We start from the raw sequence: 18,343 nt of genomic DNA, 5'->3' as shown, positions 1-18,343 counted from the left end.
GGTGGGGGCTGAAATTTTGAAAGTATGGCCATTTTTAATTTGATCCTGTTTCAAGAGTGTATGGCTGTGTTAATTTTCACCACAACTATTCTGTTTGCATTGGTTCAATTAGCTTCATTATTCCATTGGTGGTGGAAAGAGTGATAACTTCCATTTCTAGTTACCTCATGCTATGAAACATTGATTGGTTTGAATTCATCAATTAATGGTTCAAGAGTAAACAGTTACACGAATGTATAGAAACACCGTTGTGGGTTTGACCTTTTCATAACTATCTTTTAATTTGTCTCAAATTTTTGATAAAGAAATTGATAATATTTTTCATGTAGACCTGTTCATCATTTTATAGTTTACAAATGTGATTGCATTAATGTACACAAAAAAACAAAGTAGTTTTGATCCTTGGACAATCTTTATGTATTGATCGGATAAGGTTTTTTATTGATTAGTTTTAATGTCTGTAAAGAAAGTGATCATATTTTTTTAATTATAATTTTTAAGTGGATCTGTTGATTAATTAATAGTTACAAGAGTGATTGATTTAATGTACCCAAAAAACTAATGAGCTTTGATCCTTGACTAATCTTTATCTATTGATTGGATTAGGTTTATTGATCAGATGGTGAATATACTTAATAGAGGGTGTTATCATATCTGTCCTATCTAGTTCCACAAAGCTTGACATACTGTTGCTATGAGTTTTAGTACCATCGAGATGGAACCACCATGAATTGATCACTATATTCGTAATGATGGCAAAATAGATCGTTTGATGCATTTGTCAGGAGTTTCCAAGTCAACCAAAATTGTTTAAAACACATGAACCTGTGCTTTCTAAAGCTTGTTAATCGTTCGTCAAGTGGAACTTTTGAGTTAATCATCCAGAGCTTCTGCATACAAATCACACAGAATGTTTTGTATGCTTCTGAGCGCTGTGCTTTTACGTGTGACTTTGATTCAGAGATTTTTATACAGATCACATATCATAAATCAAAAATTTCTGTAAATTTTTTTTTTGTTGGTAAACTGTTTGCAATCAATTACTTGATGTTGTTATCAATTGATTTGCAAAGTGTTAAAGAAAGTTGTATATTTTTGTACATTGTAGATTATAGTAGCAATATATCACAAAGCAGAAAACATAACAGGAATGTGTAAGGGCACTATGTTATATGTATTTCAAGTGTAGAATGTATGTAAATAAAATACTCATGTAATCATAACTTTGCAGTCAGAATTTATCGTTAGTATTGTCTTCGGGGGCTGATCCAGGACTTTTCTTTTTCTTTGTTTCAGTGGCGTAGGAAGGTTCTTTGGAGTGGGGGGGCTGAAGACTGATGGCCGACCTGGGGAGAGGTCTAAGGGGAGGGGGTGTCCCCCTCCCCTTTGGAATTTTTTTGCATTTCCAGGTGGCCTCAGATGCGATTTGGTGCAATATAGCACACTTCAACACCCACTCCATTTTGTAAACTTAATTTTGTATTTTCACCTGGCCTTAGATGCAATTTGGTGCTCCAAATGAGGTTTTTTTTCTCATTTGGAAATGAAAAAGGGGTTTTCTGACTGGCGAAGCGGGGGGGGGCGGAATGATACTTCCGCCCCTCCACATTTTTCACTGGGGGGGCTGGCGCCCCCCAGCCCCCCCCGGTTCCTACGCCCTTGCTTTGTTTCTTTTCATATCGGTAGAATGTTAACAGTGTCGACACTGTTACCAATGTTGACACTGTAACCAATCAGGTCAAGTTAAGAGCTTACAATATTTTATATTCAGCATTTGCAAAACCCATCTCCCTTACAGAAAATATTTAGACTTGACCAAGTCTTTATACTTGACCAAGTAATTTAGACTTGACTAAGTTAGCTCAACACTTGATCGTAAAACAAAGTGAAAAATTAATGCAGCTTTTTGCGTTTTGTCACGGTTTTAATTCCCAGCCTTTTGACATGTCCATCGAGTTTTTTTTTACTTGTATCAATCACAATACAGTAAACTTAGATATTAGCCAAATTTTTTCCCTGCCAAGAGCGTTTATTGGCGAGTAATTAAAGACTTTTTGCAGATAATGAGTAGAGTGTCTTCCGACGAATTCCTTCTGTAAATTAATCGCATGCAGGTCCCCTAAATCCACTAGTTTGAATTCAATCAATCAGTAAATAGTTAAGATGTTTATTTTTGAGACATTCATTAAAATAGATTCATTCACAACAACCAAGCATAGTGATGTAGTACGCCTTACGTAATGATGTCATGGGTTGCTTACGACGCCGGCAGAGAAAAGTAACTCTATATCATGGAAGCGAACTTATAGAGAAGAGCTCAAAAGGAAAATACAAGTGTTTGAGAAACCTATAACTTCACCAGAAAAGAGAAAATGGATGAGAACTAAGAAGAGAAGGTATGAAGCCACCCGTATTTACATAGGGAGTCAAGCAGAAAGATGGAGCGAAGTGAAGAAGTCGCCGCCGAGCGACTCAGAGGTCGCTCGAGTATTGCTCGACAGGTGAGTATATCTCTTCCTTGCGACGGCAGAAAAAGAGATAATTAGTTCGGGAATTTTTTGTATCTACGGCATAGGCCTACCTGCCAATTCTTGATGGTTGAAAAAAAAAGACAAAAAACGCCAGTATTTCTGCCAGTAAATTTATACAATAATTTCGTTACTTATTGGTCGTAAATTCACTGATCATATTATGTGATACTGGAAGGTATACTGGGCTTACCCCCTCCCTATATTTTGTTTTAATTCCCCTGCCTTTATTGCTACTTATTAAACTAAAAATAAAGAGGGACATTAGAACCTGGTACCCTATGACCAACATTTCTCTTTAAATTTGAGCTGTTTGTCTAATATTATTTACGTGTTTCTTCGATATACCTTTGTTTTCTGTTTTCTTATGCACCTCTATTTCGCGGTGGTAGTAAAGTATCTATACCGATACTTCTCACATCTCCCGCCCCTATCCCCGTTTGGAGAAATCATTAACCCCGCCGCATATTATGCATGGTTACCATAGAGTTGGAAATAAATATTCTAATCCAACACCATCATGTTTACTATGTTTGTTTGGCAACTTTCCGGGGATTCATATTTTTCTTTGATAAAGACCTCTGAAATATAATGAAAGATAGCCTACCCAATTGTGTTTTTGTTTTGCTTTTATTAAATCAAGTCTTAATAAGAATATAACGTGATAGGATGGTCCACAAAACTTGGTGACCACTTGATAAAGAACAATAAAACAAACAATAAATTCAGATTTTCAGTGACGTGCACATTGTAAAGACGGTATGCCAAACAGTAATTCTCAGAATTTTGACGTTTAGTTATATGGTTAGTGCATCTTGACAAAACTGTATTTTCAAAATTAAGACGATTTTTTCAAGATGATAGGCAGTGTGAAAACGAGAATCTTCAGTTTTTTTGCCGTTTAAACAGAAAGCGTACCCCGACAAAACGATACATTTTATCATAGCCTTGGCGTTTGTATATAGGTTTTAGTGTGTGTGTGTGTGTGATAGGCAAAAGAACTGTCTATAGTTCTTTGGCGGTACCGATAGGTGGTAACAACCACAGAGAAATAAATATGTGTGATTCCAACCGGTCTGTCACGCATGCGCACTATGTCATCTCCGATTGATGAACGAATTGATTATCCAATACGGTAATATTCGCTGAGTAAAAAACAGAGTTTTATGAAATTTGCTAGAAAATTTCGGTAGTTCTTCTCATATTTAATCAGTACACATTATTTGTGATATTATATTTGTATTTATAGTATATTTAGTGAAACTTGTAAGCGGAAGGCCTAAACGTTCATAAAAATTGTAAAACTTGTTTCCCTATTTCTGCAATGGTACAGCTTAGTTACTATGTCATCGGTTAGGTTATCGGCCGCATAAACATTGATACATTTCAACACGTAGTTAGGGTAACTGTACGTACGTACATTGTAAGCTAACACTAACATAGCAACAGCTCATCAAGTCTCGGGAGAGTCACTTCTTTTGGCGATTACGTAGCTATTGTCTGTAAGTGAAGTTTTAGAACATCGATAGCATTATCAGAAACGCAATATGGATGATGATATGATGGTAAGTTTATATGTGTTTAGTTTAGTGTGCCATTTTTCGTTGCGATTAATTAATTGACGCGCACGCTAGCCTCATCTTCAGATTCTAACCTAGGCTAGGTCTCGTATATATATACCCAACGTTAGGCTAAGTTACTCGCGATCCGTGCTCATATATAGCGCGCCTTTGTAACTTCAAGTGCGTCCCCAATGATACGCTAGACCTAAATATTAAGACAGTTTGTGCATTAGGCCTATAGGCCTGAAAATGTAACAACATGGTACATTGTCAATGGCCCATGCTACTGGTAAAGTCTGAACTCTGATAGAATATATTTATGTGAATATTCCTTTAAAATACTAATTAATGTCCAGATCTTATAAGAAAAGAACCATGTCACTGAGACAAACTTTAGGCCTACTTTACCCTTGTTTCATTCCAAATATGCTTATTACATTTTTGCACATGTTTTACATTTTTGGGATATTACATTTTTTAGAATATTACATATTTGCATGGATTTATGCCTTTCAAATAAATAAATTTGACTTTTGTGTGCATGGTTGAAATGTTTACACTTAGTGCCATGATTTTAAAATAGATGGGAAGCAGTGGAGAGTGGCTTTTGTGTGTGCAGGGGAGGCTGGGGGGGGGGGTAGCAGGCTAAGGATAGCAAGTGTAGGCTAGGTAGTGACAGGCTTGACTTAATTTATGTGGTACTGATATATGCCCTACCACGTACATCAAAGTAATATTTTACTCAAAATTGAGAGTTTTTGTGGAAATATATAATGAGACCAGAAAGGCAATTGTCAATAAGAACAGTCTTTCAATCATTCTGATCTTTAAGACATATATTCTAAGTTAAATCTGGTACCATTTTCTTGTAGGTACCATTTGATGCAAAGTTGATTTGAGCCTTTAACTTAGACTCATACCCAACAGTCTTTTAAGTCAATCTGATCCTTCTCTGCCGACCTCATTAACCCCCCCCCCCCCCAAAAAAAAAAAACATGCCAATAAAATAAAAAAGAATATTAATAACTAAAATACTGTTAATTCTGTAACAATTGCATGGTGTTTTGATGAACTTCAATTTTGCAAGGCATTCTATTGCCACTAGGAGTGGTTGTGTGTGGTTTCTTTTAAAAAAAATTCCTATTTCCAAGAATTAAATACATTTTTGGTACACTTTTGCATGCCAAAGTTGCTATAGAAATCTGCCAAGCTGATGCACAATTGCACAGATTTATACCCTGTAATCAGAAGAGAGTGAAGTGGGTAGAAAGTAAGTTCTTTGTGGGGATGATAGAGGGACTGTCTACTCTTACTGTAATCAATGGTAATCTTCAATGATGTCATTTTTAACAATTCATGGTTTCATTGTCCATAATAGATCAGTGAATTTATGAAGGAGTCCGTGGCAGATCCAAGGTTTCAAAACCTAATGATGCTGGTGAAGACCCGTTCTCTGAGAGGTCGAAGTCGGGAAGATGTTAGGAGCGAGTTGAGGGCTCTCTTGGATGAGTGCATGAAGAAGTAAGTGGTTTTGTATTCACATATTGCTCTAGAAATTTAAAATAAAAGTACATTCTCATCAGCATTGTCCCCAAGTTTTTAACATGCTAATTAAGCTTGTTTAAATTTGATCCAAAACTACAGTCTGAATTAATTCTGACTCCCCCATGCTAAATGAGCTAGGTACATGTTGTAGTCTGAACATGGCTGACTGTTATATGACATTTTCAGCATATTTGGAGCCATTTAATTACTTTAATGGATATGGTCATGATGTAGCACTGTTGTGTTGTTCTAATAATACCTTTCTTCTTCATTGTACATAAATCAGATTATTCAGGCTTTCTGAATTACACTAACATTTATGTATATTGCATTGAAATATACAGTAAAATCAATTAGTTAACCGAACCATTCTTTTTAGCAATGCAATTACCCCCCCCCCCCAAAAAAAAAAAAACACAACACTATTTCAATGATTTGCAGATTATACTATTATCCAGGATTCTCCAGGGATGATATTGTAAGACCTATTTCATGATCATGCCCTTTTTGAAACTCAAATGAAGAATACTTGCCTAGCAATAAATGTTAGAATAGTTGATTAGAATTAATGACTAATAATTGTTCATTTGATAATTTCTTTCTATGGACAGAGTCATGTCTAGGCATGGGTTTACAGTACCAGATGGCATTAGCAGTGCAGTTGCTACAAATCTCACTGCTGTAACATCCGCATCTCAACCAACTGGTCAACGGAAAGTTGTGGTCAAGTCAGAAAAGCTGAGCCCACCAGCTGATGGGGAGAAATCCTCTCCTGCAATGGTAAGTAATCTGCAAGCTGAGCCTTGGACAAAACTTTTATTTATTGCTAGTAGGAAGTAATCAGCAAAAGGTGTCAATCTCATTATATTTGTCTCAAACGTCTACAAGAGTTATTTGATGAAATTATGGAATGTGAAAATATGTGACGCAGGACTTTACAATCTTAATGTCTGTTTTAACCATTTGCATTCATTTCTCCCAGGATCAGACAGAAATGTCTTGTAAAGTTAACTCTAATGAACCTCATTTCATTTTGTGTCACAAAGCCCTTCAAGAGTTAACTGATGACATGATGAGATGTGAAAATATATGACAAGCTACTTTACAATTTAAGTGTCCAATTTACTATTTGCATTGATTTTTCCCAGAATCAGGCGGAAAATTCTTGTTAACTCAAGCTAAGTTTGTGCACATGACCCTATTTTTAGGTTGTAGGACTCTTAAGGACACTTTTTGCTATATTTCCTAGTATGCCATATTTTTTCTTATGTAGTAAGTTTATGGTCTGAAATTATAGTTTGCTGAAAAGGTACTGCCTATAAGTACTGTTTTAAAAAAAATTATTCCTGGCATTGAGCGGGACTGGGGCGGGGGTGGGGGTATCTATTAGACCATTCAAAAGAGTACCAATGTGTTGAAAGTGACAGAAAAATGAGTGACCACTATTTGGCTTTCTAGCATATTCTTGGTTAATTCTGATGACAATTGTGTTACTGTATAGGCAAAACAAAAAGGTAAATAATAAGTTAAATTGACATGCCATATGAACAACTTATCAAAGTCTGTGATTTGTTGGCAAACTTTGAAAAGATACAGATACAATATCTTCATCATTTAAAAGTTGCCTTATCCTTATCAGTTGTGATGTGTAGAAGTTATGAAGGGGAAGAAAATATGAATATGCCACTTATTGGTACTTTTGCTTTGCCAACAGACTACATTCAAGGACGTTATCGAACAAAACGATCGTCATGTCAGTGGACGCAATGTTGCCCCAGTTTCTCAGAGAAGGAACACAAATGTCTACAAGGAGCTGTTGGCATCTATTAAGGAGAGCAAAAAGCAAGCTCAAAAGGAATCATCAGGTAGTAATAGAAAGGGAACGGAATTTACTGAGGTGAAGATGAAGAAAATATTTAGGTATATGGCCTACAAAAATGAGGACTCAGATTCAGAAGAAGAAGAAGATCTTGCTAAGTTTGCAAACCCATTTGCAAGATACCGAATGAAACTGAAGTCTCCATATTCACATGGTCAGACGGCCAAAACTAAGATGGATGAAATGCCTGTCCTTAATCTTGGTTCGTACATGCAGGGACCTGTCAAATCTTCTGATCAGGAAAGATGCCCAGATACTGCTAATACCACATCTGGGTGTAATCTTGATCAGCCTTCAGAAGATGGGATGGACAACAGCTCTTCTCCTTTGGCTGAAACATTTAGTCAGCATTCAGATGACAAGAAAACAGCAAGTATGGACACTGTTATGGATGAGACTGATTCAGAAAGGTGTTCAGATCTCTCAAGTGAGAAATCTGTACATACTTTGAATGACTCTGTTCCTCCAAGGACACCAGATGTTAAACTAGCTGATTTGGAACAAGAAAGAATTGTGGGAGAAGTAAGTCCAACACCATCTGATGAAGAAGTCACCCCTGAAACTGATCAGGAATGGTGTCCAGATGCTGCTAACAATGCATCTGTGTATAATCTTGATCAGCCTTTAGAAGATGGGATGGACAACAGCTCTTCTCTTTCTATTGACTCATCTAACCAGCTGTCAGATGACAAGAAAACAGCAAGTAAGGACACTGCTGTGGACGAGATTGCTTCAGAAAGGTGTTCAGATCTCTCAAGTGAGAAATCTGTACATAATCTGGATGACTCTGTTCCTCTCAAGACAACAGATGTTAAACCAGCTGATGTGGTAGAAGTAGGAAGTGTGGGAGAAGTAAGATCAACACCATCTGATGAAGAAGTCACCCCTGGAACTGATCTGGAATGGTGCCCAGATGCTGCTAACAATGCATCTGTGTATAACCTTGATCAGCTGCCAGAAGATGGGATGGACACTGTTGTGGACAAAATTGCTTCAGAGAGGTGTTGGGATCTCTCAAGTGAGGAATCTGTACATAATTTGGACGACTCTGTTCCTTTCAAGACAATAGATGTTAAACCAGCTGATTTGGCACAAAGAATTGTGGAAGAAGTAAGTCCAACACTATCAGATGAAGAAGTCACCCCTGACACTGATCTGGAACGGTGCCCAAATGCTGCTTACAATGCATCTGGGTATAATCTTGATCAGCTTTCAGAAGATGGAATGGACAATAGCTCTTCATCTTCTGATGACACTTCATGCAACAAAACACTGAAGGAAGAGCTCTTGGAATCTTGCATTGCTAAAGGCATGAGACGACAGTTCATCAGTGACCGATACCTGGACGCTCTTGTTAATTTACACAAGACGAAGGCAGAACTTCAAGCAAGGAAACCAGAGCCTAGAGTAAGGATTGAGAAACCTGTCCATCTGGACACTGACTTGATGTACTCAGTCCGTCAGAGTCTGAAGAGATCCCTTCCCAAGGTAGCAGGAAAGAATAACCTCTCAGCTTTGATGATGATGGCTGATGGAATGTTCCAGGAGATGTCACTGGATCGAGGTCTTGATGAACTTGCTTGGCCTTATGATCCATTGGCTGAGTTGAGAGAATCGGGACTGGCCCTCGTAGATTACATGGAACCAACGTCTAATGTCAGAAGCCAACTTGTGACTAAATCTGCGGAGTCACAACTGCCTATGGTCAATACATCAACTCCTTCAGGGACTGAGAACGTGAACATTTCCAAAGAAGATAACAAACATACTCACATGCCTTCCTCAATCATTGGAGAATCTAAGCCTGTAATTGATAGATTCCCACAAGAAAACCCAACAGCGCATGAGAATGGAGGTCAGCTGAAGTCTCCACGTTCGCATTGTCAGTTGGCCAAAACTTGCGTGGGTGAAACGCCTGTCCTTAATCTTGGTTTGAACATGCAGGATGAGGGAATTGTCAAATCTTCTGATGATCTGGAAAGGTACCAAGGGGCTACTAATACCTCATCTGGGTATAACCTTGATCAGCTTTCAAAAGATGGGATGGATGACAGCTCTTCTCCTTTTGCTGACACATCTTACCAGCTTTTAGATGACAAGAAAACAGCAAGTATGGACACTGTTGTGGAGGAGACTGCTTCAGAAAGTTGTTCAGATCTCACAAGTGAGAAATCTGTACATAATCTGGAAGACTCTGTTCCTCTCAAGACAACAGATGTTAAACCAGCTGATTTGGAGCAAAGAGGAATTGTGGGAGAAGTAAGACCAACACCTTCAGATGAAGATGTCACCCCTGAAACTGATCAGGAATGGTGCCCAGATGCTGCTAAAAATGCATCTGGGTATAACCTTGATCAGCTCTCAGAAGATGGGATGGACAACAGCTCTTCTCCTTTTGCTGACACATCTTACCAGCTTTCAGATGACAAGAAAACAGCAAGTATGGACACTATTGTGGATGAGATTGCTTCAGAAAGGTGTTCAGATCTCTCAAGTGAGGAATCTGTACATAATTTGAATGACTCTGTTCCTCTCATAACAATAGATGTTAAACCAGCTGATGTGGTAGAAGGAAGAAGTGTGGAAAAAGTAAGTCTAACACTATCAGATGAAGAAGTCACCCCTGAAACTGATCTGAAATGGTGCCCAGATGCTGCTAACGATGCATCTGTGTATAATCTTGATCAGACTTCAGAAGATGGGATGGACAACAGCTCTTCTCTATTTGCTGGCACATCTTACCAGCTTTCAGATGACAAGAAAACAGCAAGTAAGGACACTATTGTGGACGAGATTGCTTCAGAAAGGTGTTTGGATCTCTCAAGTGAGAAATCTGTACATAATCTGAATTACTCTATTCCTTTCAAGACAACAGATGTTAAGCCAGCTTATTTCAAGCAAGGAGGAAGTGTGGGAGAAGTAAATCCAACACCATCAGATGAAGAAGTCACCCCTGAAACTGATCTGGAATGGTGCCCAGATGCTGCTAACAATGCATCTGTGTATAATCTTGATCAGCTTTCAGAAGATGGGATGGACAACAGCTCTTCTCTTTCTGCTGACTCATTTAACCAGCTTTCAGATGACAAGAAAACAGCAAGTAAGGACACTGTTATGGATGAGGTTGATTCAGAAAGTTGTGCGGATCTCTCAAGTGAGAAATCTGTACATAATCTGAATTACTCTGTTCCTTTCAAGACAACAGATGTTAAACCAGCTGATTTGGCACAAAGAATTGTGGGAGAAGTAAGATCAACACCATCTGATGAAGAAGTCACCCCTGAAACTGATCCGGAATGGTGCCCAGATGCTGCTAACAATGCCTCTGTGTATAAACGTGATCAGTGTTCAGAGGATGGAATGCACAACAGCTCTTCATCTTCTAATGACACTTCATGCAACAAAACACTGAAGGAAGAGCTCTTGGAATCTTGCATTGCTAAAGGCATGAGACGACAGTTCATCAGTGACCGATACCTGGAAGCTCTTGTTAATTTACACAAGACGAAGGCAGAACTTCGAGCGAGGAAACCAGAGCCTAGAGTAAAGATTGAGAAACCTGTCCATCTGGACACAGACTTGATGTACTCAGTCCGTCAGAGTCTGAAGAGATCCCTTCCCAAGGTAGCAGGAAAGAATAACCTCTCAGCTTTGATGATGATGGCTGATGGAATGTTCCAGGAGATGTCACTGGATCGAGGTCTTGATGAACTTGCTTGGCCTTATGATCCATTGGCTGAGTTGAGAGAATCGGGACTGGCACTCGTAGACTACATGGAACCAACGTCTCCTCCAAACAACAGCATAGAACATGTTCGTAACATTTCACAACAAGAGGAAACACCTCCAACGGTACAAGATGCTACAGTTGAAATTTCTGTTACCCCAAGAATGTCTGAATTAACCGCATCAAACCTTGATTCAGAGGAAGACAACAAAGAGGAATCCTCAGCTCTAACTGACATGTTGATTCCAAGCATATTATCCACCAATGTGCAAGGACCTACAGTTGAGACATCTGTAAGTGATATAAGAGAGACTTTCTCCGAAGAAAGTAGCTGTGAAAACGTCAACGTCATTGACCATACAACAGATGATACTGGATCAGGATTTGTGGCTTGCACCAGTGATGGACTGGATGAGTTACAGCAAGCAGATGTCATATCACCAGGGCCCATGGAACAATACCCCTTAACATGGGATTTAAAGTTTGAGGAAACACCTTCAGGTCAGTAATATTTTATACTCCTTCCAATATTTAGTGATGTGGTTTAATATCCATTTTGAAGTAATGTACCTAATCTCATGAAATATCATAAAGAATAGCTTAATCAGTAGACATGGTCTATGCTGCAGAGAAGAAATAATGAAGAGAAAATTGACACAGAAATGATTCACAAATTTTTAAAGATGCAAGGATATTGTTGGCTATAGTAAGATTCAAATCCAGTGACCTGATGAATGCAAATCCTATGTACTTAATAACTATTAGCTAGTCAATCCTCAGTTTGCATGCAGTCCTTATTAACCATTTCTATGTCAGGGTTGAGAGTAAAGATACCCACAGTAATTGTAATAGCATGGATAAACAAATGATCTTAAAGGAACATTACATACCACTTAAGAGAAGGATTTACTTGATATCACATTGGAAAATTCTATGCAAGCTTGACAAGGTGCAGCATAAATGCAAACATGCAAGGCAGCTATAATATGAACTGAACTAAGATTGAATTAGTACCATTATAAATATATGATACTATATGGATACTAAGCTCCCATCAGGTAATAAGAAGAGAAGGTATAATAATTTAACAATTTTACCTTTCTCTTTTGCATGTAATCTTTGTGTTATGTTAAAAATGATCTGGACTAAAAAACAACAACCATTATTCACTCAATAATTAATGTTCATATGATGGAACAACCTTGTCAACTGTCTTTTAAAGCCTGATCAATTCTTACCATGTTTTGAGTTATGGTTTGGTAAAATCACTGACCCAATAATCATAAAAAATCAATAAAATCTAAATTGCTTCAAAATATTAATAAATTATATATTAAAAATTATAAAAAATATAATAAACTATCCAACAGTTAAGATATGACTGAATGTCAGAATAGTATTTTTTCCCCGCCAGATGAAAATGAAGTCTTGTCTGAGGACTCCGCCCTGGGGTGCGAAGGCTCCATCTCATCACTAGATGATACATTCAGCATCTCCAGTGTCTCCAGTGGATATGAAGACCCGTCTCGTCAGAACATATCAGAGAAAATCAGCTTCTTCAACAATACCTCCTCGACATCATTCATCAAGCAACCGACCATCTCAGCATTCACCCAAGATGTATCAGTGTCTTCAGCAGTTCACCTCTTTGAAAAATTTGCAGTTGAAGAGAAATCTTCAGCTTTGATTCCTGCAGCCAATCTGGATAATGAGCAGATGCAACAGGATAGGGATGTTCAAAAGGCCATCCTCCATTTTGAAGAGATCAACAAAGTGAGCAAAGTTCAACTTCAACCTGAACTGAATCAATATTTCTTGATTCCTGCAGCCAAATCAAATAACAAAAAGATACCAGAGCATGGTGATACCAAGGAGACCATCCTTCATTTTAAAGAGATCAACAAAGTGAGCAAAGAACAACTTCAACCTAAACTGAATCAATCCTTGATTTCTGCAGCCAAAGAAAGTAATGAAAAGATACCAGAGCATGGTGATACCAAGGAAACCATCCTCCATTTTGAAGAAATAAGAAATGCAACAGCTGTCCCGCTTCAACCTGAATCAATTCAGTCTTACAATGATAGTCCAAAGAAAAAGTTTAATATTAGAAACCGTATTAAGATGTTTGAAACCATGTCAAGCTCAAAGAAGTCTGCTAAATTTAACACTAACACTCAGAAAAAGAGCAAGAGAGGCAGAGGTGGATTGCTGACTAAACTTAAAGTAGCATTCTTTGAAAAGCTCTCAAGGTCTTAAAACTTTCGAAACTTTTGAAAATTTGAATTTACATTATCAAAGAAGCAAAGAAACTATTAAAATCACAATTTAATATATAATAATGATACATTGAAATTTGAAATATAAAACTTATGAGCAATCAAAGAATTAAAATTGAAGTATATTTAAAAATCTAAATTATTGTATTACAATTTTATTTGGTCTATAGACACTTTCCATAACCAATGTATAGGTGAGAGTGTTTCTCTATGTTTGATCATTGTAGGAACATTGAGTAATTAAGGCATGGTTTAAAGCAGGTGATTGCATTTATGGGATCATATCATAAAGAGGTATTTCACCTAACACACTTTTATAGCAGATCTACTGAGCCTAGCTAGTTTGGATATTGGAATCAAGGCTGAAGAGTTTAATCAACTAATGAAGATATTCTGTAACTATATACTACTTTTGGGATGTGAAGAAATACTTCATGGATTTTTAATTTTTTTTTATATACCATTGAAATAGTTATTTTCAGGGGGGATATCACTAAAAGGATGAAATTACGGAAGAATACATATGAATTTTTCCCTCCCTTTCATTAATTTGAATGAAAATGCAATCGAAAATTGAGAAGGATGTTTACGAAGTAAAGTTGTGGACTGGGTAGTAATTTGTTCGGTCGGTCCCCCTGGTTCACAGGTACCCGATTTCATCACTAGTAATTTCAGTGAAACAGGTGGGAAATACAATATGTTGATGAACATAACCAGCTTCTTCAAGTGAAAAGTTTGCCTTAACATTTGTAGCCCTTGTGATTTTCCATACAACTACAGAGCAGTTTATCAACTGGTGGTGTACTTTGCATTGAGTACCAGATCATGTCTGGCCTGTCAAAAAGGTTTAATTGCTTACCTCATTGAAAAAGGAACAGGATCAGTTTGTTAAAGGCAACCCAAAGCCCTTTCTATGGAACAAGGCCATGTCATGCCAAAATTGTTGATTCAATATCCATTCCCATGAAAGCCCCCAACCCCCCCCCCCCCACCCCTCCTCTAAAACTTGTGCCACTGGTTATTTTCACAAAACTCATAAACTTTTTCAAACGTTGGTTTTCAGTGAATTCATGGAATCCTGTATGAAAATATAAATCAAAATATACGTCAAAGTGGCTTCTTAAATAATGAGTTTTAATAGTTCCCCCTTCAAGAAACTCCTTCGGTAACGCTGTTTCATTGGCCAAAACTTTTTGTTTACAAGACAACTTCATGGGGCCACGCCTACTATTTTCCGCGCGAATTTGAGCATACGTCATGAAGATGTCAACATAGGGCCCTAGGGGTCAGCACATGGTTTCGTTTTCACAACACACAGTGCTAATAGCAATTGCCTCCGTGTACTCTGTATATACTCTGTAGTACTAGTACTATTATACTCTGTATTACGTAGTACACATTCACAACAATCTGCCCACGTTTCATTCTTTCTACGCCATTACTGCTGGAAATTATCTCGGTTGAAACTCTAAACTGAGCAAAATGAGTGAGATAGAATACCCGTTCATGGCTGAATATGCCAAAAGTAATCGATCGTCGTGCAAGAAATGTAAAACGCAGATTTCTAAAGAGTCATTGCGTCTCGCTCGGATGATCCAGGTAAGGTTTTAGTTTTACGTTAGTAGTAGTGTAGTGTAGTGTAGGCTAACGCTAGTATTAGTAATAGTAACTGAGTGTAATAGCATACCTCTTTCTTTTAGTATGCAATATTAGGCCACAAAGCTTGAAGCGGAATAGTGCAAGGCTTAAGTAAAGGTCATTTTAAGAATTCCAGGTACCAGGGTTGTGAGCAGTATAGGATTAGGCATACGACTGACTGTTACCGCTAAAGCCTCCGACATGGTTTGGCTATAGACAAATTTATATGCTAAAGTGCTGATAAGTTACCGGCACAGAATGCTTGTTCTTTAAAATGCAGGACATGCATGCATATTCATTCCCCTCTAAAGTTAAACCACACCGAAAGAAGAATTATTTGTAACTATTGTAGTCCTATCACAACCCCACACTGCCACAGCTCTTTTTTCAGTGGTACTGTTAGTCATTGATATTCCAAAACTTGCAGTTAATAACATGCCATTTCTCTTAGTCAACTCTAATCAACAAATGACTGTCACTTGTGTTGCATCTCAAAGTGTACCAGAGGAGTAAGAGCTGACGGCCACCCATAGGGAAAGCAATTCATTGAAGGAATCAGAAGCAAACCTTACGATCACATCTTTTTTCACATTTCAACAGTCGCCTCATTTTGATGGAAAGATGCCAAACTGGTATCACTTCAGTTGCTTCTGGACCATTTGTCGTGCCTCAGCTGTCAATGAAATTGGTGAGTAAAGCAAGAGTTTTTTATTCCTTGCCGGAGGCAGAAGGAATCAAATATATGCGATGGTAATGGTGTGTGTATGTGACACTTGCTTGTAAGCACCGTAAATAAAAATAGTTCCAAGGTGGATTAACTTCATACTTGGTATTTGGATTTGTCTTTAGAGTATAAGAACCTTATTCTTTTCCTGTGGAATTCAACATCATTTGGGGTCAACAGAGCTAGGTCAGAGTCTGAAGACTTTGTAAACATGATAACTCACAAAGTACATCTTTGTTGAACTTCATATTTGGTACTGTATGCAGATCCAGCATGGTGAGTACAAGAATCCTCGATCAAAGGTCAGTCAAAGGCAAAGGTCACATGATGACAACAGTGGTCAAAGTCTGAAAATCTTTTAATCATGATAACTCTATAAAGCTAATATTAATCTGAATTCTCCAATCCTATGATTTTCTTTTATTGGACAAAGTTTGGTCAAATTCATTTCGGTTTAGTTTTGTGAAGGGGCTCGGTATGTCTTCAACAAAACAAACATCATCCAGGAAATGAAATCTGCTTCAAAGTCTTGATGTAAGCACACTCAAGTGCTTTCTGGTTCTTTTCCTACTCATTTGGAATTTATATCATGTCTACTTTTCTTATTTAACCCAAATTTCTTTAATTTAAGCAAGTTTGTAGAGGGTTGCATAGCAAGACTTGTTCATACTGCGAAACCTACTGTGCAGAGTTGGAGATCGGTACAGTCGTGAATATAATGGACATGCATAACAAGGCATAAATCTTGAGTTTGTTGACTTTCTTCTACAACATTTCAGGCGGCGTCGATGGTCTTCGTTGGGAGGACCAACAGAAGATTAAAGATAAGATCAGTGGGAAGGATGATGCAACTAGTTCAAAGAAGGGAAAGAAAGAAGATGGATCGGGGGAACCGAAGATTCACATGTTGTCAGACTTTGCCGTGGAGTACGCTAAATCAAACCGTAGCAAGTGCAAGGCGTGTGATGAGAAGATTGTAAAGGTAACCTGTTCATCCTTGTACTAAAGGCAGTGGTGTTCACTAAATGTTGATTTGTAATGATTGTTTTCTATGGCACGAGAAAGCGGAATATATTACGTACAAATATATATATGCTGTACTTGCATAACACATACATGGTTAACTTCAAAAATACATTTTATACATATTTATATATATATGTATGTATACACATTATATTCCCTGGAAATTATATTTATTCCCTTAAAGTAAATATTTATATATTCTCCAGGCGTACAGAAAGTATTTTCTCGCGCCATAGTTTTCTGAGAAAGTGGCACTACAGGCTTACTTGTCAAAGTGGTCCACATTCACTGTTAACTTAGCCCTGCTGTTATGACCTATGCAAATTAAAAGGATGTGGGTACTAGATTTTCTATTACACATGGTACTGAATTAAGGAACTAAATTAGTGTTGTACATTTAGATTGGATAATGCGAACTCTTCACGGTTGGTTATTGAGACAAATCCTGGTATGTTTTTAAGAAAGAGCATGTTATGTCACCCAAAGAGCATGTTATGTCACCCAAAGAGCATGTTATGTCACCCAAAGAGCATGTTATGTCACCCAAAGAGCATGTTATGTCACCCAAAGAGCATGTTATGTCACCCAAAGAGCATGTTATGTCACCCAAAACTAAGTGCAGTTACAACATGTCTATATTGAAGTCGGTCCAGACATCCCTGTTTGCAATGACCTTTGGATTGAGAAGAAATACCATAGAAATTTTTGTAAGATATTTCTCATCAATTTTGGTCCATCACAGGACACTGTCAGAGTCTCAAAGCGAGATCTTGCAGCTGCTGTTGCCAAGGGGATCCCTGGGCCATTGGACATGTGGCACCACGTTGATTGCTTCTGCAAGGAAGACCGACTCAAGGAGCTCGCTTGGCCCTCAATGGGTGTTGCAAGTGCCATTCCTGGGTTTGATAAGCTGAAAGATGAAGACCAGAAAGAACTTCAGAAGAAGCTAGGGTGAGCCCAGTCTGATCGTACAGAGCATACTAAGTTAGAGGGAAACATGTTATGTTAATGTTTATCACTCAGAGATGGTTCCCTTGTTTCTTTGAAGTTTGTGAAATTTTTTTGCCCAGAAAGAAGGGCTCAGGGTTATGGTTAAGAGTACTTCACTACAGAACACTGTTCCTTTTTTCTTTTAAAGTGGTTCGAGTCTGTAACAGTCAAATAGGATGTTGTATCCAATATCCTATCCTTGATATGTAGCTCAGAGTATCATGTTACATGTTTTCAGAGTTAAATTTGGTGATATATATACTAAGAATCTAAATTATCTCTGTACAGCTACTTTTACTATGTTTGCTTTATGATGTTATCACAAACTGTCGCTTCTCGAAACAAATGAATCCTACCACACTAATGTATGTAGCCTAACGTTCTTTGCATATTAGAATCGTGGTGGAGGTTCACTCACCAGTTAATTTTCGACTTCTTACACAAGACA

The 18,343-nt window shown here is 37.8% G+C and overlaps 2 protein-coding genes across 2 annotated transcripts in view; both read left to right on the top strand.

Moving 5' to 3' along the window:
- Positions 1-3,934: 3,934 nt before the first annotated feature.
- Positions 3,935-14,255, top strand: LOC139971225 (uncharacterized). Its single transcript, XM_071977503.1, has 5 exons — positions 3,935-4,093; positions 5,469-5,611; positions 6,247-6,415; positions 7,350-11,742; positions 12,656-14,255. The coding sequence occupies exons 1-5, from the start codon at positions 4,076-4,078 to the stop codon at positions 13,495-13,497; spliced, it is 5,565 nt and encodes a 1,854-aa protein (XP_071833604.1). The 5' UTR covers positions 3,935-4,075; the 3' UTR covers positions 13,498-14,255.
- A 608-nt stretch (positions 14,256-14,863) lies between these two features.
- LOC139971228 (poly [ADP-ribose] polymerase 1-like) overlaps positions 14,864-18,343 on the top strand; it is a 58,067-nt gene continuing 54,587 nt past the window's right edge. The window contains exons 1-4 of the mRNA XM_071977507.1: positions 14,864-15,116; positions 15,756-15,843; positions 16,659-16,861; positions 17,648-17,856. Of these exons, the coding sequence (XP_071833608.1) occupies positions 15,000-15,116; positions 15,756-15,843; positions 16,659-16,861; positions 17,648-17,856 (617 nt within the window). The 5' untranslated portion in view covers positions 14,864-14,999. The remainder of the gene's footprint in view (positions 15,117-15,755; positions 15,844-16,658; positions 16,862-17,647; positions 17,857-18,343) is intronic.

Source organism: Apostichopus japonicus, chromosome 8 (assembly GCF_037975245.1).
Source record: "Apostichopus japonicus isolate 1M-3 chromosome 8, ASM3797524v1, whole genome shotgun sequence".
In the NCBI taxonomy this organism is placed as follows: domain Eukaryota; kingdom Metazoa; phylum Echinodermata; class Holothuroidea; order Aspidochirotida; family Stichopodidae; genus Apostichopus; species Apostichopus japonicus.
This window is presented reverse-complemented; position numbering and strand designations above follow the sequence as displayed.

Coding starts and splice junctions, on each gene's coding strand:
- LOC139971225 (XM_071977503.1), top strand. Junction 5,612..6,246: donor TTGGATGAGTGCATGAAGAA/GTAAGTGGTTTT, acceptor TTCTATGGACAG/AGTCATGTCTAGGCATGGGT. Junction 6,416..7,349: donor AGAAATCCTCTCCTGCAATG/GTAAGTAATCTG, acceptor CTTTGCCAACAG/ACTACATTCAAGGACGTTAT.